Source organism: Linepithema humile, chromosome 8 (assembly GCF_040581485.1).
Source record: "Linepithema humile isolate Giens D197 chromosome 8, Lhum_UNIL_v1.0, whole genome shotgun sequence".
Classification (NCBI taxonomy): Eukaryota; Metazoa; Arthropoda; class Insecta; order Hymenoptera; family Formicidae; genus Linepithema; species Linepithema humile.
The window spans coordinates 7,411,994-7,437,571 of record NC_090135.1 but is presented as its reverse complement, the minus strand read 5'-3'; the positions used below and the strand labels follow the sequence as shown (position 1 = coordinate 7,437,571).

The 25,578-nt window shown below is 34.2% G+C and overlaps 2 protein-coding genes, 1 long non-coding RNA gene and 1 other non-coding gene across 9 annotated transcripts; 2 read left to right on the top strand and 2 right to left on the bottom strand.

The window, feature by feature from the left end:
- Window positions 1-427: 427 nt before the first annotated feature.
- On the bottom strand, window positions 428-8,487 carry LOC105670567 (ankyrin repeat domain-containing protein 13C). Of its 3 annotated transcripts, none has more exons than XM_012364156.2 (9): window positions 7,666-8,479; window positions 7,470-7,511; window positions 7,254-7,358; window positions 6,943-7,074; window positions 4,819-5,030; window positions 4,428-4,559; window positions 4,102-4,263; window positions 3,615-4,015; window positions 428-2,766 (listed from the first exon to the last, which is right to left on the bottom strand). In XM_012364156.2, the coding sequence occupies exons 1-9, from the start codon at window positions 7,802-7,804 to the stop codon at window positions 2,751-2,753; spliced, it is 1,341 nt and encodes a 446-aa protein (XP_012219579.1). In that variant the 5' UTR covers window positions 7,805-8,479; the 3' UTR covers window positions 428-2,750. The 3 variants fall into 3 exon arrangements, with proteins under 3 accessions (XP_012219579.1, XP_012219578.1, XP_012219577.1); XM_012364155.2 differs by lacking the exon at window positions 428-2,766 and adding an exon at window positions 3,164-3,384 and having other exon boundaries at window positions 4,831-5,030; window positions 7,666-8,487; XM_012364154.2 differs by lacking the exon at window positions 428-2,766 and adding an exon at window positions 3,164-3,384 and having other exon boundaries at window positions 7,666-8,483.
- On the bottom strand, window positions 8,026-25,049 carry dgo (ankyrin repeat domain containing protein 6 diego). Of its 3 annotated transcripts, XM_012364153.2 has the most exons (10): window positions 24,908-25,049; window positions 20,366-20,471; window positions 18,657-18,755; window positions 13,539-13,748; window positions 12,822-12,920; window positions 12,397-12,634; window positions 11,418-12,316; window positions 10,973-11,195; window positions 9,967-10,227; window positions 8,026-9,796 (listed from the first exon to the last, which is right to left on the bottom strand). In XM_012364153.2, the coding sequence occupies exons 2-10, from the start codon at window positions 20,456-20,458 to the stop codon at window positions 9,633-9,635; spliced, it is 2,286 nt and encodes a 761-aa protein (XP_012219576.1). In that variant the 5' UTR covers window positions 20,459-20,471; window positions 24,908-25,049; the 3' UTR covers window positions 8,026-9,632. The 3 variants fall into 3 exon arrangements, with proteins under 3 accessions (XP_012219576.1, XP_067216393.1, XP_067216394.1); XM_067360292.1 differs by lacking the exon at window positions 24,908-25,049 and having other exon boundaries at window positions 20,366-23,712; XM_067360293.1 differs by lacking the exon at window positions 24,908-25,049 and having other exon boundaries at window positions 9,967-10,212; window positions 20,366-23,704.
- LOC105670569 (uncharacterized) lies at window positions 8,158-24,939 on the top strand. 2 transcript variants are annotated; one of them, XR_010891457.1, is made up of 8 exons: window positions 8,158-8,298; window positions 8,406-8,514; window positions 8,619-8,705; window positions 9,134-9,257; window positions 12,836-12,997; window positions 13,551-13,865; window positions 19,331-19,472; window positions 24,813-24,939. It is a non-coding gene; the product is annotated as an uncharacterized lncRNA (long non-coding RNA). The 2 variants fall into 2 exon arrangements; XR_001100456.2 differs by lacking the exon at window positions 24,813-24,939 and having other exon boundaries at window positions 19,331-19,778.
- TRNAR-UCG (transfer RNA arginine (anticodon UCG)) lies at window positions 17,406-17,478 on the top strand. The gene has a single exon. It is a non-coding gene; the product is annotated as a tRNA-Arg (tRNA).
- Window positions 25,050-25,578: the final 529 nt, after the last annotated feature.

Sequence of the window (25,578 nt, the reverse complement as noted above, 5' to 3'; positions counted from 1 at the left end):
TTTATTAAACGCTTTTATTTTTTAGGTGTAATTTGTCAGGTATGATTTTTCAGACTTTTATTTAATGTTTCTTTATATTTTATATTTATATATTTGATATGTATATGTATATCTGGTTAATGCTTTTAAGAAAGTTTCTTAACATGCTGCTTGATGTAACTTCACGAAAATTTAATTTTTTATCTATATTTATTTTCAGATTTTAACTAAATATTTTAATTTTTCAGACTTTAATTAAAAGTTTTTATTTTTTAAGTGTGATTTTTCAGGTATAATTTTTCATTTTTATTTAATGTTTTTTTATCTTTTACACACCACACACATTAAAATATATAATTTTGTATATTGTATATATATGTTTGGTGGATGTTACCTTTAGTTTAGTTAAAACATTACAATAAATGGGATTGAGAAAATACGCAAAAAATTTGTTTGTTTATTTGGAAATTTGTTTATTATTCACTGAAAAATCCACAACTTCACAAAAGCGTCATCGAGCTGGATCTCATTGTGATTGTTTAAGAATCGTTTATTTAAAAGTCATAGCGAGGAAGATTTGACTCGGACTCATATCTTCGCATTCTTTAAACAATATTGTCTAATAAGTTATTTACACATAACATAACATATATACAAAGACCTGAAAATCTGCGCGTGCAAACTTCAAAATCAATCCACAAATGCAAAAAAAACTTCATAAATGTGAGAGTGAAAAGGCTTATTGATATTGAGTTAGGCGAGATTAAAATAAAATAATTATTTATAAATTAATAACTATAAATGTAATTTGATACTACACTAAAAGTCACCGCTGACAACAAATTAAAAAAAATTTTGAAGCTTGAAATTTATACCTTTACGTGCCGTTTTTTTTTAAATTTGATGAAGCACATAAAAGTACAAGTTTCAAGCTATAAAATGCTTTTTTAATTTTTTGTTTACGTGAATTTTTCGCCGAATTACAGCAGTTTGAAGATTGGTCAATTTTAAGCGTCTGAACGTTTCGACGCGGCACAGCGATAATGCGACCGAGTGCGCGCCATTACTACAGCATCGTGCGTATTAATGGCGCGCATCGGCCGTACTGGCTGCCGCACTTTTACGTGCTTTAGGTCGTTTATGAAAATTTTTTATCTTTACACTTCTAAGTCCGAAGAAAGAACACATTGTTTTGTTGTCAATAAATTTTTTTTCGCAAAATTTATGAAAAGTGTCAAAAACTACAACATTTCACCTACAAAAAACGCGTCTTTTTAAATTTTGCAACTATTTTTTTTTACAAATTACGCAACTTTAAAATTAACCCTACATTCTGCGCAAAATAACGTTTACTATCGGCAGTAACATTAGCGTAAAAAATACAAGTTTATCTTTAAAGTCATATAACTCGGCTAAAAAAATCGTAGCAAATTTTTAAAAACCACGTTTCGTAAGTAAAATTTCTATTTTTCACGAAACTTCAAACAGATTTGAACATTTATTTCAACAATTTAGGAATTTAATGTTAAAAATTAAGAATATATAGAAAAATGAAATAGTTTTTACCGAAGAAGAGTCTACTTCAAATTGATGAAAAAATTCGAAGATGAAGTTTGCAAGCACATTGTTCAATACTTTGTATAATTAAAATATTCATAATTAAATAACAACGGTAAAGTATTGAATGCAGTATGAGTACGAATCGTTATATTTTAAATATATCTTAAGAATGACTTTATGCACCGATTCGTGCAAGGATAGCTCGTGCAAGTTCCATTCGAAAACATTGTTTGGACTAAAAGAGAATTATTATAATTACTGCAATGCAAGCTACACAACCGGTGAACCGATAATAATGGAGAATTCTAGACTAATATTTTTTTATGTGTTCAATTTTGAATACTATAGCATTTTCAAAATTCTAATAGTAAAAATACATATTGCTTGTAAAAATAGCGAAGAAATAAATGTAAACAGTTATCTTCGCTGATTAGAGTAGATTGATAATTTGCGAAAAGTGCAAAATACTAATATAGTAATACTACAATATTCAGTATCTATTTCACTCGATTCAATAATTATTAAGCCTCCTACCTCGTCATTTCAGTGTCATATTGATATCACATAACGAAAAATCATACGAATATTTTTTTGTCACTATACACGCACACATCAAAATTTGTTCTTTTTGTTCACTATCATTACTGACAAGAATTTATTTATCAATACTGTGGAAGTAAATTGTATATAGTTTTCCATTTCTGGTATTGTAATATCGAACTGTCAGCACAAGAAGAAAGTTCCAAGCAAATTTAAAAAATGAGAATTTAGATCACACGGTATTTTAAGAAAGTATGTTATATCGCTTATCGTATGCAATATATATATTTTTTCCCGAATGTAGCACGACACGTAAATAACCTTTATCTCTTCATAAAAGTGTTAGTCTACTTGGCAAATTAAGTAGACAAACGTAATTAAGATTAGGTAGTAAATAGTGATGCCGTGTGTAAATTTATCTGATTTTAGTGCACAAATTTATCTTCTGTAATTTTACTTTTCTATTAAACGTCCCGAAATACTCGACATTATTCGCTGTTAGGTGTGAGTGAATTATAATGATAAGTTACTTAATGAACAACACACAATGGCTTGAGTGCTTGGATGCTTTCCAGATTGGACCAAATCTCGAAAGTCAGATTGTCTTCTAGCACAGAAGAAAACAGACACCAACTAGGCTGGACCTCGATTAATGTTAGGATGTCGAAGCGTCATAAGTCTGGAAATCTGAAAAGCGATTATTAATGGTTAGTAAAAATGTTACGTGTCATGTGGTTACTGTAAAATGATATGAAAAACATAAAATGTTAAATGGCTGTTTTTACGATAAAGATTCTTAAATATATTTAGCGTTAAAAAATTGATTATTAGACGTTTTAAACTGTGTTAGAAATGAAATAAATATAACTAGCATTTATCTGACTTATTTTTAAACGCGTTTTGAGATATAAATGACATAAATATATCTTACAATATATTGCCAATGCTTCGAAAAAAGGAAACTTTGACAATAAGACACAAACATGCAGTTGTTAGAAAAAACTTATTATTACGTATTAGTGTGTTAAACGAGATGTACTGTCAAAATAAATGTTCACAATATCTACTTGTGTCAATATCGAGATAATTTTATATATATATTTATTTTATTATTTTACTGATAATTTAAATATAATTAAAAACAAAAAATACATAATATATTAACAAAATAAAAGATTTGTTGAATAACAAAAATTGATAAGTCCGATAACAAAATGCTCTTTTTATCTTTATCTTGAAGATTATCCTCAAGTACATGACGCGGTATGCAGAACCATCATCATAGTCACGTACGCACCGTAACTTCTGAAATGTATTATTGTGCCTCAGATTGAAAATAATATATGTATATGTATGTATGTGAAATGTGTTGGATGTATAATTTATTTGTAATAAATTTTTGAAACTCCGAACTCAAGGAATCTTTTATCGTTGAGAATTTTAAATCTTTTACGTAACGTTAAGTACGTAATTTTTATGTTAAAATTTTATAAAAATAATGTATATGCAGTCTATTTTATCAAAAACAAATTTACCTCATTGGATCTTCAAAGTAGTCTGATGGCACTTGAAATAATTCTGGATCTATGTCATTTCGAAAGGCAAACTCTTGAAAAGTTATTTTAGCAGTGACTGTAGGCAAAATCGGTATGTCGATCTTGACCGGAAATCCAGGGGGCAACTTCATGAGTACGAATTGCCGTAACTTGCTTAGATGCTTAAACGGTGCGATTACTTCCAAAACATTGAGTAACATGTCGACAGTGAGGGGGAAGTTCGGACTCATCGCCACAGTGGCTTTGAAGGATTTACTACTTTCTTTATAAACAAGATTTCTTCCTAAAAGCGGACACTGGCCGGGTGGCGCAATGATATATTCATCCCAAGTTATATTTGATTCTGGCGGTGGGTTCAACGATGCTCTTCTCATAGGAGGCTAAATAAATAGAATAAACAAATGATAATTTTACACGATCTTATAACTAAAGTAATAATGAACAAACACTTCAAGTGCTTTCTCACCTCGCCATTTTTAAACCCTTGAGAACTGCCCTTCGTAAGAGACTCCATGATCGCTTTATTTTTTTGAAGATCTTCCTCGCTCAAATGTTCACGACGCTTTCGACTTTCCAGTACCATGCCATTGATTTGATAAAAATCGGCATTGAAGGCGCCCACCATTTCCTTAAATATAAATTTTTATGTTAGTATTGCCTTTTTCCATAATTAAGAAAAAAACTATAGAAAAATTAAAGAAGTTTTTACTTAAAAAAAAGCATAGTTGGTTCGAGATTCAACTGCGCTTCACTCTTTGTCAACACTAGTTTAATATATATATATATACTTGCCCTTTTATCTTCTCTAAAAATCCACCCCGTTTGTGCTCTAGAAAACGTGATATTTTTCGTGGACATTTGCGCTGCCATGATATCGCTAGACATAAGAATATCAACTTCATCCTCTATCTCAAGTTCTGTTTCCTAAAAATCCATACAAAACAGATAATTGCTTTAATATAAATCACTTTTAAAAATCACTATCAAAATTTGATTTTTCTATCGTAAGATTCTATTTCAACATAAGAGAGACATGAATCGAATTAATCATTACATTAAGAACATTGTCAAAGAATATTCGAAACTTTTATTACATACACAAAATGAAACTATTATATTTTTTTAATACGTTATACATATAAAAATATTTTAAAAAATGGATAATTTTAAAGAAACTGTTAACCTCATATCTCACTCTTTGGAAAAGTTTGGCTTTATTGTCAAGGACAGTCAATGAATGGCTGGGCTTTTGGTCACCATTGAAGATGAAAGATATATCACCCCTTTCCCATCGCATGTCATTAAAGTCTACAAGAGTAGTGTCCATCCTAATTGAAGCTCCACTTTTATGGATCTTACATATATCTGACGGCAACACTCTCGAAACTAATGGTACTGAAAGGAACAGACGTATTTAACATTAATCGACAGACAAGAACTTAAAAAATTACATTGATATATAGTTAGAAAAACGTATATAATGCATCTGAAAAAGTAGGAATAAGTCATTCGAACTCACTTCTTGATAACTCGATGTATTTACGAATTCTTTATTTATTAAAGTCCATTTTAGATACGACTTAATACTTAACTTTTAATAATCACCATAAATTTCAAGTTTTTAATATTACGACATTACATATACATATATACATACATTATTTAAAAAATAAGTCATTATCGTTTAAAAATAATAACTAAAAACATTTATGAAGAAACGATCCAAATTATGTCATTTTATGCTATTCTTTTAAATTTAGATACCTGTTTAGGTACCTTTATTGAAGTATGTTTTATTAATTATATACTTACCTTATCTTCAGCGCAGAGGATGAGCGAGGCATGTCGCAGCCTCATAATACTGTCGTAACTGTCTAATCAACAATTTAAGAATTTTATGATTTATGAATATAAAAAAATTCAAAATAATATTTAATCTGAAATTTTTCTCCTTGGTATATTTTCAGTTACGACAGTTTTATTATTGACGCTTATATCTAGACTTTTTTTTATCAAAAAAAAAAGGAAGTACCAATAATAGAGCCATTAATTGCTACAGATATAAAATAAAAATTCGTGCAATTTTTACAAATATCACAAAGTATCCTATTTCTCTCAAATCTATTGTTATACGGACTTAGCAAATTTTCACATAACAGAAGTTTTGACGATCGAAATGACAACACCTACGAGACATTCGTCATAAAAGCACAATAAAATAAAAAATAAATATAAAGTTTTAAAATTCCAAAACATTGACTTTGATGTAACATACACGGTAATGTGCCTATACAGGATGGAATATAATAGGAAAGGATTGAGGACTTACGAGATAGATACTACTCACTACATTAAGTAAAAAAGATTATAAACATAGATTAAAAAACCAATTCTTTCAGAGTTATAAGTGTATTTTCAGTTTTGCACAAGTGATTCGCTTACTTCCATTCATGGTGTGCAATGTGAAAACGTATGAGTATGTTACATCATGATATTTACGGATGTTCCACATGCGCTCCTTCCATTTCCACACACACTTTATTATCTTCGCATCACAAAATTGTGAATTCTTTCAAAAATTCCTGGTTTTCTTCGAATCACTTGAGCGGCTTTGTGTGCCGTGTAAATTTTCCGATTATTTATAAAGTTCAGGGAAAGATACGAATGCTAGAAAGCCGTGAAGACCAGTTTAGACGGCTAAATTTTGTTTCAGAAAGATAAGTTTGGAAAAATATACAGCGAGTTCGCGAAATGCGAACAATAGTTCGTAAGCAATATTGAAAACTTTGGTATCGAGAAGGAAACAAAAATAAACCCAAAGGTAGATGGCGAAAGTAGACCCAATTTTTCATATTAAAAATCGCAAATTTTTCTACTTAGCTAACTCTACTAATTTTTTAGATTTAAAAAATTCTGATAAGAAAGTGTTGAAAACAATCGATAAATTTTTATAGCTTGAAATTGATAACAAAAATTAAAAACTTGAAAGATATTTCTATATATGTCGTCTTGAAAAAGAAATCTAGCAAATATTTATACATAAATTAACATAGATTTGTGGAAAGTACAAAGAGGAACAAATTATTTGGTTCAGCGATGTTAATTCGAGGAAATCAGTTACATCAAAGCAAAAGCACATATTATGGTGAAAAAGTGCTACGAAAAAACTGATGCCATATTTGCGGAAGCAAACATCCCGATTGTCGCTTCCCACTTTTCCAGGTGCGTGCAGTGTGATAAACAATGTAATTCTGCAACGAAAATAATTACGCAATTAGAAACAGAAAGAAGCATGTGAGAAACTTACCCCAGCTCTGAAAATCCCATTTTAATTCCATATAAAAATCGCCCATTTGATGCAAAGCGGCAACTAAATTTGGCCTCCTTTCTTCCATCTGCTTTCTTGCTTGTTCCTTCAATTTACGTACTAAAGATGATACTACGAGAAAAATTACAAAATCACAACTTTGATTTTACATCTTGCAAATGCATATAATGCATATATAAATATCACTGCTACTGAATTGTTTTATCTTCAACTACTTAAAATTCTTAAAAGTTAAAACTAACACACAGGATGCTACACATCTATATATTATCACTTTATTTTATACGAACTGGTATGTCTATCTCCATAACTAATTGCTTCAGCCAATGGACTCCAACCAGCTAGATTCTTCACTTTTACAGGCGCACCATGTGCAAGCAATAATCGAATACATTCTATAAAAAAAAGAGGTAAAATATACATTATCTACTTATATCTTTTTTCTCTGTGACATTTAATGCAGTTTGATAGTTCAAATGTAGAGTAAAATTTAATAATATATATACCTTTTCTTCCCAACATCACAGCTAAATGCAAAGGTGAATTTCCTATGACAGAAAACATGACAGAATTACATATATCAAGCTCTGATATATTTCTTACATTTAATACAAAAGTCTAAACATCTTTATATACAGATATTAATGAGAGAATATATGAAATGGGCTTAGAATATGATCATGTTGTAATATTGGAGCAAACCTTGTTTATCCTTCTCAGCTATGTCATGTGTCCTAATTAAAGAACTCAATGTTTTCACATCACCTTGAAATATACATTTATGAAGCGGGTATTGCTCGCCTTCTTTCTGCGCCATGATCATCGGCATCTGAGATGTCATATGTTATAACAGTAGAATTCAATACAAGATTCTGCTCTTTATGTTACAGCACATTCCATGTAGAATACCAATGTTAATCATCGTATCACTGATGTTATAAATAGCATAGTTTCCCACACATGTTTTGATTTCTGACTGATTTGTGATTTAACATGTTGCATGATGCTTTACATAACTCTTACACCTCTTTTTGCTTTATCTGCCTTTATCTGACACCTTGCTTCTTTTTTAGGTTCACACAAATTCTGCAAAATTCTCTGTCAGCACTTGTACAAAATCCATATATGTACATATGTGTGTGTGTGCATAATGTGCTTTGAGGCCAGCTGCTTGCCAAAGAAAATAACCTAACTGGACAATGCAGTATTAATTTACAGCAACGAACGGTTGATGACAGGTCCTGATTTATTGCAGAACTTCTATATTTGTTTTTACGCAAGTGCAACACCAGCAGCACGCTCTACTAATTGCTACAAGCGCGTTCAGAAACCAAGGTACTTCTGTCACTATTGAATATACTTATTATAATTAACATGAAGCCTATTTTTTTTAGCTCTTCCACTAATTCGTGCGATTTTGTCTTTTCCTTTCTTTCTTGCAGAACCTGAACCACCGACGAGATGCATCCAGCAATGCCTTTCCACATAAACTTGCAAATTTGGACAATTCAGAGCGTATATGACGTGTCTGGATATTCGTGCGTTAGAAATGTACTGGACAAAATTAAGATTACCTGATTGGTCAAATTCTAATCTTCAATTAACAGATTTTAAAGAAAAATCGGTTTTTTAATAATAATTATTTTCTTTTTTAGAGTGCCTAGAGCTAGAAGTAGTTATCCAACATTATTCAACAAATGCTGGGAGAAAATCAATGCAGATTCTTCAACAATTTCATATCGGTAATCGATCAATATCTTTCTATATGATCATCTGATGAAAATGTAGAAATTTGATGATAATTAGAAAATCTTTTATCTATTTTTATATTGATATGAGATTATATGAGCGAATATAATCTATTTCATAAATTTATGTTAATTAAAGTAACAAAATTTTTTAACATTTTTATTATGGATTTAAAAAAATAGAAATCAATCTAAGATTGTTTAAGTATATCTTTTTACTTTCTTTTTTTGGCAGAACAAGAAGAGAGAATATATAAAACTTTCAAAAATATTTCGAAAAATTAATATTAACGCATGTTGGAATTAATATTGTTTATTTTTATTGCAATATACATATTGAAATTGCATTTACATACATATCACGGTAAATGTAAACGTATAACCAATAATTATGATTTTTTCTTTATCTTTTCCTTTTTCAGTTTACAAAAAAAGAAGAAATGCAAAAATTATATAAGACATATGAAAATAAATGGATGATGTGCACGCAACTATTGATAAAATTTACTGCAGCTGTGTATATGGATATAAGAACGACATAAATAAGTAAGTATCAAAAATAACAGAAGTTGAAATTATAGTGCATAAAATGATTTATTGTTAGCTATAAATGTCGGTTAAATTTGCTGCTGTTTTTTATCAATCAAACGTTTCAATAATCACTTGTTATACATATTTACCTTTACAATTCACATATAATACACAAATAATAAATATTGCTGCTCTCATTAAATGTTTATTTCTACTTTTGTAAAATAAAGTCATGGCAACGCGGACGGATATGTCACTTATAACGATAATAATAATAATAAAACAGTCATTGCTTCAACATTTTGGAGCAGCTTGCATATTTTATGTACACAATACAACTGTATTTTAAAGGCTATGCTATTTTCTGCCGAAACTATAGTGCCAGTTGCGCTAAACCAAACTGGCGGTACCGATGTTAATAACGACATTATCAGCATTTCGCTCGTAAACTGTTAAATCGTGTCCCCTTGGCTGCTCCAATAAGGCGGCTAGTTGTTCTCTACTTGTGAATGATCCCGTCGAAGGTGGTAAGATCACATCGCATTCCAGTTGACCTATACAAAGATAAAATGATATTTTAGAGTATTCCAACGCATCAATTTTCGATTAACGAGTCTAACAGTCACAGTCTAATTTAAAATGTGAAATAATTTGTTAAACGAAACGTTTAATGAGTGACATATCTGTCATTTTTTTTGTTAACATCAACTCTCTTCGTATTTACCTGACAACGAAGGCGATGCGCCTTTGCTAGAGCCGTACATGCGAGTGCTGTATCCAGAATCGTTATGAGTATCGTGCAGAGGTGGTGTCGGACTGTATACAGGATTACGTGATCTGTAAGGCATTCTCGCGATACTGTCGTCATAATGCACGACTTCGGGTATACTTTGTCGGCAGTTTGTTCCTTTATATGCTTCGGGTTGTTCGGCATCGTCATCTTCTGCTTCACTACTTTCGCTGTCGTTGTCTATAACATTGATATCTGTTATAATAAATTATTCGAATCAGTTCGTATTGAGAAAATACCGAGGATTTATACACTAGTCCACAAAAAATGGGAAACACTCTTTAAACGCTCAAAATTACTTTTTGCGTTGACGCGGAAGAGCAGCGCGGCCGAATGTCTGAGTGCCTACATAGAACACTCATGCATTCGTGCATATTAATGGCGCATCGTATAATTTGACCAAAAAAATCGTGGGAAAATTTAGAAAAGTGGCGCAGAATTCATTGACGTCTCTATTTTGTATTTACCCGATCTCTTCAATTCGTGGGCCGTTTCTATCTCGCGTTTGCCTATAGGCCTACTTTGTTTTGTAGGTAAAATGTTGTAGTTTTTGGCACTTATCTTAATTTTCTTATCGAGCTGCAGATTGTTGAAACATGCGTACTTAATGTTAAAGGATAGAACAATGTTTTTTTTACTATAAAGAAAAAGATTTCAAAAACGGCCTAAAGCATGTACAAACCTCGACCTTAAAAACACTTTTTTAATTTTTGTCCGCAATAGTTTTTTATCGAGTTTTAGCGATTTAAAAATTACTCGATTTTAAACGTTTAAAAAATGTCTATTTTTTATAAACTAGTGTAGTTTGCATATTTATATAGTTATTAAATACATGAACAATTTTCGTTAGAAAGCAAATATCAGATTCTTCCCTAATTATTCTTTTCTCATTTTCTCTAACTTAATTCTGGTCAAACATTTTGTTAATACATTGCATTACCTTGAGAATGTACTCTCTGATTTTGCGAGCACTTAGTGTGTCCGTCCAGGCTGGTCGCTTCGCTATTGCCGGAACGAATTCTTCGCCAGCCACTATGCATATCAGGTACTTGTTGAAACCGCTTAATTATCTCATGCACGCTGCAACGACCACCATTCCAGTCCATCGTAGTTTCATCCCCGATCTTTCGGGCCTTATTTGCATCCGAAGACATGTTCATATTCTTAAAAAAACAAGGAACAAATATTTAAGTGCAAAAATGCCTCCGGTTTTTTCTTACAATAGCTTAATGCTCTATTATTTGTCACAGATGACGAAGAAAGTAATAAGTAACTTTATTGTTGGCATTTAAAATCTTTCTAAACAGTGATCGTAAATTTGCAATTTTATCGTTTACTTAGTACAAAGATAATAGTAATTGCAAAAAGAATCAGTTAAATCTTACCCTTTGCTGGCGTCTGCCCTCCACAGAAGATAATTCTCTGTCTAAAGGCAAGGTTTCGCTTTGTCTGATGACTCCGTCGAACGTTTCGTTCAATCTCGGAGGAATATCCAACACTCTGAGTGTCGATCTGGCAACACCAGACCCCGACGGCAAGTCTCTCATGGATGTACTGAGTCTAGGTATAGCCGGTATATCCAGATCATCCAAACTTCCGCGGTGAACCGGGGTTTCACCTGGAATTTCGAAACTACGATCCTGCGGCCGGTCGTCCAACAGATCTTCCAGCGATCTTGTTCTGGTCGGTAGCACCACTTCCGATTGATTGTAATTAGTTTTCATCGGCCTTTCGCTATATCTACCTCGCGCCCCTCGATGCAGACGTTGCTGGAGATGCGAGTACCTTTCGTCGCATTTGAATCGCTCTTCTTGAACGCACTTGGTCAACTCCGAGATTTGTCCCCTGGTCTTCCTCTCTAAATTCGCCACTTTCAAGTCGAGTCTCTCGTGAGCCTGATCGATGTGTGCTTTCAACTCGGCCTTGTCTCGTTCGAGCTTGGCCTCCATATGTCGGAAGAACGGTGCGCAATAGCACGTGTATCCCACACCCACCGGGCCTTTTCTTATGTTGCCCGCCAGGTCCAGATAATATTGCTCGCCCCGTCCTAAAGGATCAGATGGCAGAGAATCCAGACGGGGCTGAGGAAACGCTTCCGGGTCCGGATAGTAGTGACAGCCGTAAGGAGACCATTGCCGGCCCATGATGGCTTTTTCAAAGCGAACTTTGTGCTGCTTACTGCTGGACTTGTGTTTCTTTCGGTCTTTCTTCGAGCTACTCCCGCCGCCACCGCTCGTGCCGCTTTCAGTTTTTTCTCGCTTTTTTTCCGACTTAATCGCCTTACCTAACCGAATAAAGTCATCACATTTATCAGGATGAGTATGTTAAATGTATATGCTGACAAGCTAATTAATTTGTCCTTACCGTCGTCTATTTTTCCATCTATCGAGTCTCTTTCGCGGCTTTTGCTACGCGTCCGGCTTTTACCGCGAGCCTTAGAGATAATATCCAGGATTTCATTATGATTCTTGCGACGCGCGATGTCCTTCGCCGTTTCGTTTTGTTTGTTTCGTAGACTTCGATCACAACCGGCTTCCAAAAGAATTCGCGTCAACTTTCGACGACCCATCGCTGCGGCTATGTGCAAGGCAGTATCGCCATTCTAAAGTAGAATGAACAAACAAATTGAAAATAATTTTTAAGATTTAATATTTAATAAATGTTCTAAAAATTCTTGTTGAATAATTGAAGAAAGAGAAAAGGTAAGAATGTAAAGAAACGTTACGATAAAAAAAAGTTTCGTAGACCGAAAGTACAACGAAATATTATATTATTTAAAAACTTCATACTTTATTTTGATCAGACACTCTGCACAGAGCTGAGATTAATATGCGAGTTACACCGGCATGGCCATAACGTGCGGAAGTGTGAAGTGGTGTATCGCCATACTGAAACAAATAAATTATCAAGATTTAATTCTTTGATGAACTGATACAATTACTGAAAAACATCCGCACTGAGAGAGGTAGGAAAATATTTGTTTAACGATCTCTTATTGCTTGTTTCTAGATCGCATACACTATATTCCTTTTTTCAATCATTTTATCTACTTTTTATATCATTAACGCGTAAACATTTGCTTTTTAAACACTAATTTTCAAAAACTTAATTATCAAAGTATTGATTGTTAAGAATTCATAGAAAGTGGTGAAACAGTTATTAATTTAAAGAAGAATTTTGTAGATGATAAAATAGCGATAGCAGTAATGCAACTTTGTTACTTAATGTATCGTGTGTAGCTATAACTGTGTTAATTTATAATTACAAATCACTTTCGCACATTTACCGTCATTTTATACCGTTATCTTCATACATTAACGTTGCACTGTAGAAACTGTTGCAACTGTACTATGTTATTCTATTGTCTTCTTTTTTACTTTAGAGTATCTTATCTTAAGGGCTTTTACGCGATATTAATATTAAATCCTTTCTTTTATCCTTATCCTCATCTTCGCGCCACGATGAATGCGATAAAAGCAGGTGAAAAAAATCAACGCATCGCTCACGTTGTTCTGTAGATCGGGATTGCTGCCGGCTAGGAGGAGTTCTCGACAGCTTTGATTATGGCCGTTTTGACAGGCAAGGTGAAGTGGTGCAAATCCGGCGAGATTCCTGGCATGCAGTGGGGCTCGTTGGGTCCCGAGGGCCTTCGCCAGAACCGCCACGGTGCGACTATAGCCACGCCATGATGCCTCGTGTAGCGCCGAGTTTCCATGCTGAAAACACGCAGACGTATTCATCGAAAGTTGCTCCACGCTCGGTTCCAAACTACAGGGTGACTCGAAAGATCTACAGATCAATTTCAAATATAGAATCTGCAATAGTTGTTTAAGGTAAGACAAAAGTCGCTTACCACTCTTTTAATTTATAATTTATCAATTTTTAGTTTAATTATCGAATTTTGTTTTTAAAATTGATGTTTTCTGATACATTTTAAGGTATATTAATGATATTTGATTTGGATTTTTGGTTGTATTGGTTTTTATTTATTAATTCTGTCGCTACTGCCTATAGAATCATCTTGTAAATGCAATACACGCTTAACTATTATCTCATGAAAGAAATGATCTTAGGAACTTTATGATAATTAGCGACCGTTACTTGTACATCTTATCTTAATTATTAACACATTCCATGTCGTGGATCATCTATGACTTTCAGTTCAGTCCATCACTAGCGATTCATCTCTCTTAGAAGAGATTAATGTTGAGTGAATAAATTTTGAAAGTTACGACTGAAGCTAAGCTGTACCATAAAATGTGCGTCACGGCGAAAAAATGTAGACTTCTCCAAAGAATATAGCAATGTATATGTCGAAGTTTAAGCTGTGCGAAACTGCAATTATTCTTTTAAGAATGAACATTTTGCAATTTTGGGTATAAACTTATTTCACCGCAGTGTTGTCGCGGTAACGCTGATCAAGTTTAATCTGCGGTATCGGTCTGTAATAAATTTATCATGTTGAAATTTGCGATTCGTTATCGGCTGCACGAAAATTTCCATGACGTGTCCGTGCGCGATGCGCGATCGTGCAGCTGGTGCTCGCAGAAACTGGTGTACGGTACACGGTGTAGCGCAACAAAGGAAAAAGGCGAACGGTCGAAAGAGGATGACCGAGAGACTTACAACTGCTCACCCATACTCGGCGAACAGCCGCTGGTCGATGAACCGTGCCATACCACTCGCGACAGCATCGCCGCACACACCTAACTTATGCGTACTCACGCACGATGCTGCTTGGCATATAGGGTGTCTCGTCGAAGACTTGGAGAACTCCAATGATTAGGTAGACAGAGAATGAATCACGTATTTCGTGATCGCGCACAACACTACTATTTATTTCTATCCGAAAGCCTGACTTTGAAAACTTTTAGATCAAACTTACTTCTTCATCGTTTTAACTACAATTTCAAAAGTTTTTAACGTTACAAGTAAATAAAATTTCTGTCGCTTGTTCATCATAATTAAAACTTATTCCTTTTCGTCGAATTAGAGGTCTCTGCCTTCGCCAAATTGATATTCCAAGGACATAGATTATAGGCATGAAGCTAGGCATAAAGACGAGACCGTACGATATCGATGGTACTTTTAGTGGTCGGTTGCTCATCTCAATTTTATTATGGTTATATAACATCGTTTAAGAGTGACAGAGAAAGACACGATATACCAATCAATACTGTCTTTGCTGCCACAGAACGAGAAGTTGTGGGTGGCTTTCAATATGGACTTAAGTATGTTGTGTAAGATAAAAAGGGCTTATCATGTAGTACTTTTTCTCTTTTTGAAGAGAATTAAGTAATCAAATATAAAAGAATATAAGAGAAAGAGGCAGTTGAAGAAACGTCTTATATCAAGAAAAAAGAGAGTATCGGTGATTCATTGAATACGTGCTTTCGAAATATGTTAAAGAGATGCTTTATACACTAACTCCACGAAAAATAGATAGACTTCAGACGCTTCAGACGCTCAAAATATTCAAGCCGCTAAAACTCGATAAAATATTATCACACACACAAAATTAAAAAAGCATTTTCAAGCTTGAAGTTTGTACTTTCACGTGCTTTCAGCCGTTTTTGAAAATTCTTTATCTTTACAATTCTAAGTCTGCAAAAAGACACTTTGTTCTTTTTCTTAAAATTACGTACGTTCAACACTTTGCAGTTTAATAAACAAATTTTTCTTGAAAAATTTATGACATGTGCCAAAAACTACAACATTTTACCTACAAAATGCGTTTTTTGAAATTTTCCTACGATTTTTTTCGGTTAAGTTATACGACTTTGAAATTAATCTTACATTTTGCAAAATAATGTTTACCAGTGGAATTAGCATTAGCGTGAAAAATGCAGGTTTAATTTCAAATCACATAACTCGGCTAAAAAAATCGTAGGAAGATTTTTAAAAATCGCACTTTGTAGGTAAAATGTTGTTCGTTTTTGACACAAGAAAATTTTTTTCCTTGCCGAAAGCACGTGAAAGTGCAGCACAAACTTCAATCTTTAAAATACTTTTTTAATTTTTCGCTTGCAATAATTTTTCGTCGAGTTTCGACGATTTAAAAATTGCTTAATTTTTAAGCGTCTGAAAAGTGTGCTCTACGTTTTGTGAACTGATGTACTATTATATTAATAATTATCTTTCTTGAACAAATATAATAAATTACGAGTTCAAGGTTTCACCAACGCGCGCTGATTAGACAACCAAGTGCCTGCGCATTGAATCACATATTGTTAGACTCCTGTTTAAAGCGTGTTGAATACACAAGTCGACATTTAACAACGCCAATATCAAATGTAATCCCATGACCACCGCTGTTCGTTCAAGGTCACGATCGATAATGATGGATCATATATCCAGATACTCAACCACATCAGTTGTGTACCATGCGCTTGCACATTTGCAGGAATATACGTTCTCCCACGCGTACGTTTGCCGAGTATCCGGCGGGATGTTTGCTGCGAGGAGAGTTTTAATGTATTCACCCCTCCCGTGAAGAGCAGAGTCGGACCGGGCATGCTAATTGCCCGCGGGACAATAGTGGGATTCCACGACGGCATGCGATTCTCCAGCCGCGTCGTATCGTACATCGGGAATAACTTCGTTTTATTTCAACCCACGTGTATATGCGCAACATGAGCCCATCTTCCCGTGCTTTTACGAGTCGTTTCCTGCCCACTTTCGATCCAACTGTGACGATCGAACGGTGCCGACGAGCAAATTTCAAAACCGTTTGTTTTGTTAAATTGGGCTTACACAGACGATCAATCTCTATTTGCGTGAAGAGCGTGATGTTTCGTATGTTAATATGCGATCATTAATCATTACGAAAAGTGTGTCAGAATGTAGAAAATGAAAAAGATGAAATTCCTTCGCAAAGTTTAAAATTTTTTTCATAACAGTATCCAAAGAATTATGTCTGTTTTACAAAAATTGTGACAATATTCAATTATGCATAAAAATGCAATTATATCAAAGCTGTTTTAGCTGCGATTATCTCCCATTCTCCTTCCCGCGTTCAACAATAGTATTGATCTGCCTATACTGCGCCAACTTGTGTAATATGCAATAGAAAACAGTTTTAAAATACTAAGAAGAGCAGAAATGCAAATGGTCCACATTTTCGGGTAATAAAGTTAATAAATAATTACAAAAGATTTATCAATAAAGTTAAGTATTGACGAATGAATCCGTTCAACGATTTTTCCGAAATTTTAATAATTTAGCACAAAAATTTTTGTAATTTTTTATACAAAGATAATGCATGAAAGATATCTACGTATTAGAAAGAAATAATCAAATATTCTAAGAGGAAAATCTTGATTTTCACTAAAGCCGATGAGGGGTCTTCACATGTGGGGTAACTACCCTTAATAGACCGTGTGGCCTAACGGATAAGGCGTCGGACTTCGGATCCGAAGATTGCAGGTTCGAATCCTGTCACGGTCGATACAATTTTTTTTCTATATTTTTCCGATAATTTTGCAGAGTGGAGAACAATCGATACATGACAAATAGATATAGGAATAAATACGTAATTTTTGACAGCCACAAAGTTTTTAATTAATGTAAAATTTTTTTCAAAATAATTTAATATTAAAATTGCCATTGCAATTTAATCCTTCAAAAATCGAAGATCCTCGGGAAGTCATGTTATAACGAGGCGATGATTATAATAAAAATAAGAAGAAACAGCAATAAATCGAATTTTTATTGAGAAAAAAATTCGAAATTGAGAAATCCACGTGAGAAACACAAGGAATTTATGATATTCACCGTAAAACGGGAAACAAATGCAATATTTCTGCGGCATGGTTTGAGAACGATTGTTGATAATAAAAACCATAATGTACACACTCCTTATTGTATGTAGGTATTTTTATTTAAGAGACAAGCATCAAACGACGCGCACGTATACACGGCGCCGACCTACGACTTCAGCATCGATTAATTCTCCCTCTACCTCGTCTCCCTCTTTCTATACTCTTTCTTGAAAAGATCGCCACTCGCCAGGCGTCTTCCATCGTCGAGAAGTGAAATTATTTGCCTTAAGCATGTACGAAAGAGGAGAAAGAAAGATCACGTATACGCTAAGAGAGAGAGTTAGAATGAGAGGGTAAAGGAAGAATCGAAGGAAAAGACGAAGACGAAGCGAGAAGGAGGCGCGTTTCTAGTTGACCCATGACCGGAAGTCATACGTGCAAGCTCAAGGACTATAGAAGATATCTATTTGCGAAGAATCCGGTTATAATTAAGTGGATAAGCAGGGGTGGTAACTCATATGGGGTTTCTTAATTCTTCGAAAGAGAATTAACCACAGCAAGATATCATATCTATATGCTAATCGCGTTTACACGCTGAATAAAATTCATTAGATGGCGAATTGTATAAAGGAATATTTTAAATATCTAAATATTTTTCTCTATAACACTATACAGTGTGTATAATATATTGCAATAAATAATGCCGCAATTAATTGTACAGTACTTTACGTACTTGTCCTTTTTATTCCTCAGGAACGGTCTTATCATTCAACAGCATATGCCGAACAAAGTTTATTATATTTTTATTATCGTTGCTTATAGTTTTTGCTGCGCGAAAATAAAATTTATACCAACACTACTTACGTTGTCCGCTGCACTAACGTCGACGCCCTGCAGCAACAGGATCTCGCACACTTCCACATGGCCACCTGCTGCGGCCAGCAACAGCGGCCCCCGGCCATTCTAAAACACGATGGGAATTCTGAACATTCGTGCGACTGTGCGACTGTGCCAGTAAGCACGCCCGAAAACTCGTTAATTAAGAGACACACGAGCTCGTGAAAAAAACATTCGAAAGTAAATATCTTCTCGTTTGGTGACTCCCGACAGAAAATTTCTTAATCAATGCCGAACATCAAATTCTTCCGATATAAATTAACGTTTTACGAGACTTTCGTCTCTCTGTGTTAAAATTAATTCTTTCAATAGAAATTAAACGTACGATAATAAATTAACGGTTTAATATCTGTGAAGTAAATTTTATATTCATCGTAACGTTCAATCTTGTCGGATATCTTATGTTGCATTTTCTCGTTTACAACTCACTAATTTGTGTAATGTTAACTATCTCGGTAATCAAAATGTGATCAAGTAAAATCCATGTAAGGCTATCTAAAAAAATTGCAGTACGCATCTATAAATAATTTTTATTTTTACTAAGCTAGTTCGACAAATCTTGAATAAAAGAATGAGAATGAAAAATATAGTTACATATTTATTTGTATATAATACCAACTGTGTTATATTTTCTGTTACAGAATTTATTCATGCAATGCGTTTATCGTGACTGCTCGAGAGCGATCTGGAAATTGCGTGTTGGATTTCACCTTCCGGCGAAATGACGATTAATAAATCGAGGCCGGCAGCGACGGAAAAGTCTCAGCGATTAATTTCATCAAGGTAATTAAGGTGGAAGCAACCTTAATTAGTATGTGGATAATCAATTGGGTGGTCCCATTCGTTTGCATTCCGCGAAGGGAGAATGGGACAAATGTATTTTGTGCGAGCGCACCTATCTATATTCTAAACTTACAATCAATCTAACTTACACAAGTATACAAGCGTAGGAAATCATGTTGTGTGAGCGTGAACTAATTAATTGATGAAATTAATATATCGCTTCTAGTCGTGCTCGATGCTGTTAATAAAGTTTTCCTTCCAGCTAACATCGCGAGCAATCACGGAAGGAATTTAAATTAATATTAACTGTACTTGAGTTTTCATCATTAAATTAATTGTCGAGAGACATATACAATATTAATTCATTGAGAGACATATCCTATTGGTGATCTTATTTTTTGTTTTTTCAGGCTCGCAGTAAATATTAAAAATTCTCTTCTCTTCAATTATTAGTGATCATAATTTATGTGTTATATAAAAAAACACACATGTTTCTTTAGTCATCAAGGCAATTTTTATGCAAATTGAACTCTTTTTTTCTGTTCGCTGTATTTATTTCCAATTTCGAAAATATATGACATTAAATTTAAAATCACAAAAATACTATATTAAATAAAATTATATATGGCAAAAAATACAGAGTGCTTCGTCTAACATTATTATTTAAAAAACTTATTTTAGGTAATTTTATAGGAAATTTTTTAGACAATAATTATACGATTTTACATAAAATTTCTATAATAACATAATTTCATCCTGTTTTGCTTGTTTTTACATAAAATTAAATTGCAAATTACATAAAATTCCGTAAAAATACATAAATGCAAATTCCAAATATTTATGTTAAATAAATCACTCTGCAGATATATACTTCGAAAGTTAAAAAATCTTACTTCGTCTGGCAATGGTTTAATGTTTTCGTCGAGTAAACGTGTGACTCGAGCAACGTCGCCACGAGCAGTCGCCTCGCGCAACTTTTCTGCCATTCCAATCGCGCATCTGTAACAAAAGCAATACATGTCAATTTAGACATTATGAGCAATATTGCAATATAGATTTTGATACAATATTATGAACAAGATCCACAAAAAAATGGGAAACTACTTTAAACGTTCAAAATCGAACAATTTTTAAACTACTGAAGCATTTATAAGGTAGAATGTATTTAAAAAATGTTTTATCTTCACAGTTTTTCCTCAAAGTTACATACATTCAACATTCTGCAGCTTGATAAAAAATTTTTCTCGAAAAATTTGTGATAAATACCAAAAACTACAACATTTTACCTAGTATAAAAAATCGTAATAAAATTTAAAAAATCACGAAAACACGTAAAAGTACGAACTTCAATCTTTAAAATGCTTTTTTAATTTTTTACTTGCGATGATTTTTTTTCGGTGGTTTGAAAATTGCTTAATTTGAAGCGTCTGGAAAGTGTTCCATCTTTTTGTGGATATATCATAATTTATGCACTTTATACTATAGATAATAAATAAATATTTATTATCTAGTATTGTGTGCCTTCTTCAGTAAATAATAAATCTTTATTCTTCGTTAATTTCAAGTGACCTTTAATATTAAAGTATTTGCTACGACAAAATCAATTTTAACTCAATCAAAAAATACATGTGTACAGTTTACATTCTTATATTTGTCCAATATTCTATAACTACTTTGCCTTTGAAATTCTTGTCGTATAATCCGTGTAATATGCGGACAGTAAATTATCCCGATGCCTGGCGTGGCGGTATATGATCTAGGATCCGAAGTGCGTCCGCTAATGAGGTAGACTATTACACTCCCCTAGCAGAGCAATGCTCGTCGTCCGTTTGGAACATTAATCTCGGTCGCGATTATCTCTTTTTGTAGCCATAACGACTCCAGAAATAACGTCGATGTGAACGAACGAAAGCGCACAGTGAGCGAATTTATGAGCAACTCGTGAAAGTACTGCGAGGTGCGAATTAATATGTAGCAAAAACTGTTGACAATTTTCATAATATAAAAACAATTTCTTGAATAATATAATACTAAATCTTCACCTGTCACTGCAGCCAGACTAAATTATAATAATTTGCGAATAAATCGTAAAAGTATAATGAAATGCAAATTAATGCTAAATCTAAATTAATATCCGTGGACAGATTAAGATATTTTGAATATATAATTATTCTTGATTAATTAGCAGTTCTGAGATTTATATTAATCGGAAATTCTTACGATCATATTCGCCGCCATTCAAGCATTGCGATTGCATACTCCAACGTCTTCGCGTCTCATTCTTAAACTGTACGAGACGCGCCCTGTCCGGTCTAACTTATTAATGACATAATACGGTCACGCGTGGCAGACGTCCTATCAATGTGATCAGATGCCATATGACGGCGGAATTGCGCTTCACCAACCGCTCGAATGCCGAAGGGCGCGAGCGACTGCGGACGCACGTGCGGATGCGGTTTTCCTTGTTGACGCAAGGCTCTTAGGGCGATGATGCCCGAACAGTTTCAGTTGGGCCTCCGACGATTTCTACCCGACAGGGAAATAGATATAAAAAGTCAATTATTATTCAGGAAAAACTGATAAAAATCCGAAATCAGGTGTATTCTTGCAACTCATTTTCTTCTCATTTTAAAAGTCGCAATATATTTTGCAGATTGTAAATTTGTTATTTCTAAAAAGAAAGACAATATTCCACGAGAAACCTCGTAACACTTTAAAGATATAGAATCGATACAGCGCCTCTCAAGAAAGAGAAGAGTTAATTAAGAACAAGTCCTATCTGCAAAATCATCGACGGCAGCTTAACGAAATTGCCGTCGTAAGTGTTTCCAATCGTAAGCGGTTTCGCTGGCAGCCGACTTAACGACTTAATATCACGCCAATGATATCAAGGTCACTGTTAATTATTACACTGCGTGGAAAGCGCGGCGTTGAATTGGTCGGAAGAAAATTTGCAAGGAAATTTCGAAAATTGCACTAATCGCACGTATCCACCCTCGCGGGCTAATTGAAAAGAAATAACGTAGTTCGCATTTCTTAAAAAAAAAAAAATAGCGGAAAGATTTGGTACCGATAGCATATAGTACGGAATTGTGTTAAAATATTTTCATTATATTTAAATTGTACTAAATATGCGAAATATGTCTCGTGCGTTCCGCAAGCTTCCCCACTGATGATGGTATTATAGATCATCGTAAATGTGTGTGATGGTCGCGCCGTAATCTCTTCGCAGTTCATCGTATCGTATTTATCATAGTGCTCATTTTTTCCCGAAGATATAATGCTCCGTCGTGAGGCTTGCTATCCCGCTGTTTTAGCGCAATCCAAGCTGGAGCTTGGCTATCGATCACAATCAGTTCATCATCCACATCCAATTTATTTGTTGCGATTCATCCGTTTGTGCAACAAGAGTGGGAAGACGGAGTGCTTTGTTATAAACATTGTCTTTCCTGCAATTCTGAGCGACAAAACTAGCGAAACTCTCTCCGTATTTGCGTTTTATTGACCGGAACGCGGCCTTTGGTGGTTTTTATATCAATCACAACGATGTTGCGGTGCGTTCCGGTCCACTTCGGACACTGCACTCGGCATCGGTGTATCCTTTCAACCTTAAACTCTTGAAGCTTAGCGTTACGAGCGGCATGCCTGGCCGTGGCGAGCCGCAAACGCACTCTGTTCTGGTTGAAATGTTTACGCACATTTTCTTCTCGTTCTCCCGTATATATCAACTATATTCACGCGGTCGAACCGGTAGCAATCGAGTTTGAAATATGAAACGATGAAATATAAAAGCTCCCGCTCTCGCATTTGATTAAAACACGATGTTATTTAGCGCGCGACCGTGTTCGAAAAATGCGATACACATCAGACGTGAGTCTGAGTCGCCGGTTTCTCGCGACGCATCCCGAACCCGAGGAAATACCTGACAATTATCTACTCGTCTCTCACTATCTTCAACAAGACCACTCTCCCCATCCCGCACATTCCTGCGCATTCCGTCCATTATCCGGCATGACGGGAGACTCCGCGTTATAATGACGCCGAGAATCGAGGGATCCACTTGATTCTTAGAGAATTAAATGCACAAATTACACCTGACAGCACCACTCTCATCACAAAGTGACTCACGGCTGTTTGTAGGAAAACTGAGAGCTTTATCTAGATTAGAACCAGTATCGCTGAACACGCGAAGAGTGCGCGTACAAGCGTACTTGTAATGAAGATGCGAATAAAGACACTTGTTTCTTATCTTTAGGGAAGGATATAATTATAAATTTTTTAAGAAACATTGTTTAGCGATAAAGCAAATTTCAAGTATTTCACAATTTACATAACAGAATAAAAAGTATTTGATTACTTTATCAGCTCTGGAAATGGATTAGAAATGGCATGCATTAGCATAACATTAAACCCGTAATTTGACTATCAGCGGCAATTAATTTTTCAAATTCTAATCTCTGACTCATCATTCTCAATCCCCAGTACATTCTGATGCAGACTCTACAAGTTTATGCACTTGGATGCCAATTATAATAATCTTTCAAATAAATATACAAGACAGAAAGATACTGCGACTTTTAAAATTATTAATAAATAAAATCACGTTCATAGATAATTAAACTTTATAGTTATAGAGATGGATACTTATATTTAGAGATACTGATTTTATAATAAGTTTGTCATTATCCTGTTGAGTAAATCTTCGAGGTTTGTTAATAGACTTGTTTAGAGAGAAAGTGGAGAGCCAAAAGATGGAAAGCTGACCCCCTCGTCGGACGACATTTACATTTAAAAGTCATTTTTCCAAATTGGATACAATTGCATAATTTGCTCGTAGCGTACAGTGTTGTCAAGTGAGTAGTTTCGCGATACCGCCACGTGTGAACGTACACATGTACAGCCGAGCACTCGCACACAAGCGAATACTTGCATCTAACTCGCGCGAGAGAAACCGGTATTTGCGCCTTCTAGTAAACCTTTATATACAGGGATGTATAGGGTGCTTCAACAAGCTATACAACCTGCATCAATGACGAAGCTCTGAATACAAGCTGTTGAAAAACTGTAATGTAAAAGCTGTAGATCTATACTGAGAGCTTGAATACGAGCTGCGAACAATTAAATTTTCGCAAATTAATATCTTTAGATAAAAACGATATATATCAAATTTCTCATTCTTTGTTTCTCAAATAGATTTTTCAATGGATTTCGCTCGAACGGAACTGTAATATAAACGTTTAATCGAAATACATATTGCTGAAATTTTTGTCTAATTAAATTACGATGAAGAACATTATTTCAGTTTGTAATAAAGGCTTCTTCCAATTACTCTTATTACAGGACACCTTGTATAATCAACGCTGCAGTCTCAATAAATTTCTGTGATTATTACACACGTTTTCTACTATAAGATTCCAAGTCGTAAACACACTTACCAGCCATATACGCTTATCCAAAAGGCATCGCTTGCGAAAGTAATTTTTAATCCGTGTAAAAAGGTCGGACAGTTTGTTTTGCACAAAATTCACAAACTAAAAGCACGAAACTACACAACACTATCTTTCTAGAATACTCCGAACGAGCTATCGCACAAAGAGTCTACCTTCTTGCCGATGTCACATACTGCAAAGATCGTTGAGCACTAGCTATAGCGGATCATCGTCAGCGTAATGATACTCTGTCCGGCGGAATTTACTTTACAACGAGATCATTTGTTACGGTACAACGTTCAAAATGGCACCTTGTGTAGCACGTTAAAATGTTTTAAGAAGGCGGTATAATTTCAGCGAAGAATTCTGGAATAAAATAGGTATCTCTGATCAATTTCAAACAAATAAATTATATCAGTTTAATAAATAATTGAATCAGCTTGTTATTTTTTATGTTAAAATTTTCTTTTAAGTGGCCTACTATGGTTACTTGGCGATTGCGACAATGTAGAATAAATTAAAATTGGATTAACCACTAATTTCGCGCACAAGAATTATAAATTGAGTTAATTATTAAAACAAGAATTAGAATATATCAATAATAATATAATTTCAGTAAAGCCAATATTAACAAGTGTGCGCAGTGGAGATTTTAATGCCTAAATGAATAGAGATTT

What these genes read in the sequence shown, in the direction of transcription:
- dgo (XM_067360292.1), bottom strand. Translation starts at nt 20,491, where the DNA reads ATGTATTGCTTTTGTTACAGATGCGCGATTGGAATGGCAGAAAAGTTG. An exon ending in ACGTTAGTGCAGCGGACAAC is followed by an intron (nt 13,749 to 18,656) that starts GTAAGTAGTGTT and finishes GCGTGTTTTCAG; the next exon opens with CATGGAAACTCGGCGCTACA. An exon ending in ATCCCGATCTACAGAACAAC is followed by an intron (nt 12,921 to 13,538) that starts GTGAGCGATGCG and finishes TATTTGTTTCAG; the next exon opens with TATGGCGATACACCACTTCA.
- LOC105670567 (XM_012364154.2), bottom strand. Translation starts at nt 7,804, where the DNA reads ATGACATCTCAGATGCCGATGATCATGGCGCAGAAAGAAGGCGAGCAA. An exon ending in TCCAAAGAGTGAGATATGAG is followed by an intron (nt 4,560 to 4,818) that starts GTTAACAGTTTC and finishes ATGGATTTTTAG; the next exon opens with GAAACAGAACTTGAGATAGA. An exon ending in TACTTTGAAGATCCAATGAG is followed by an intron (nt 3,385 to 3,614) that starts GTAAATTTGTTT and finishes AATACATTTCAG; the next exon opens with AAGTTACGGTGCGTACGTGA.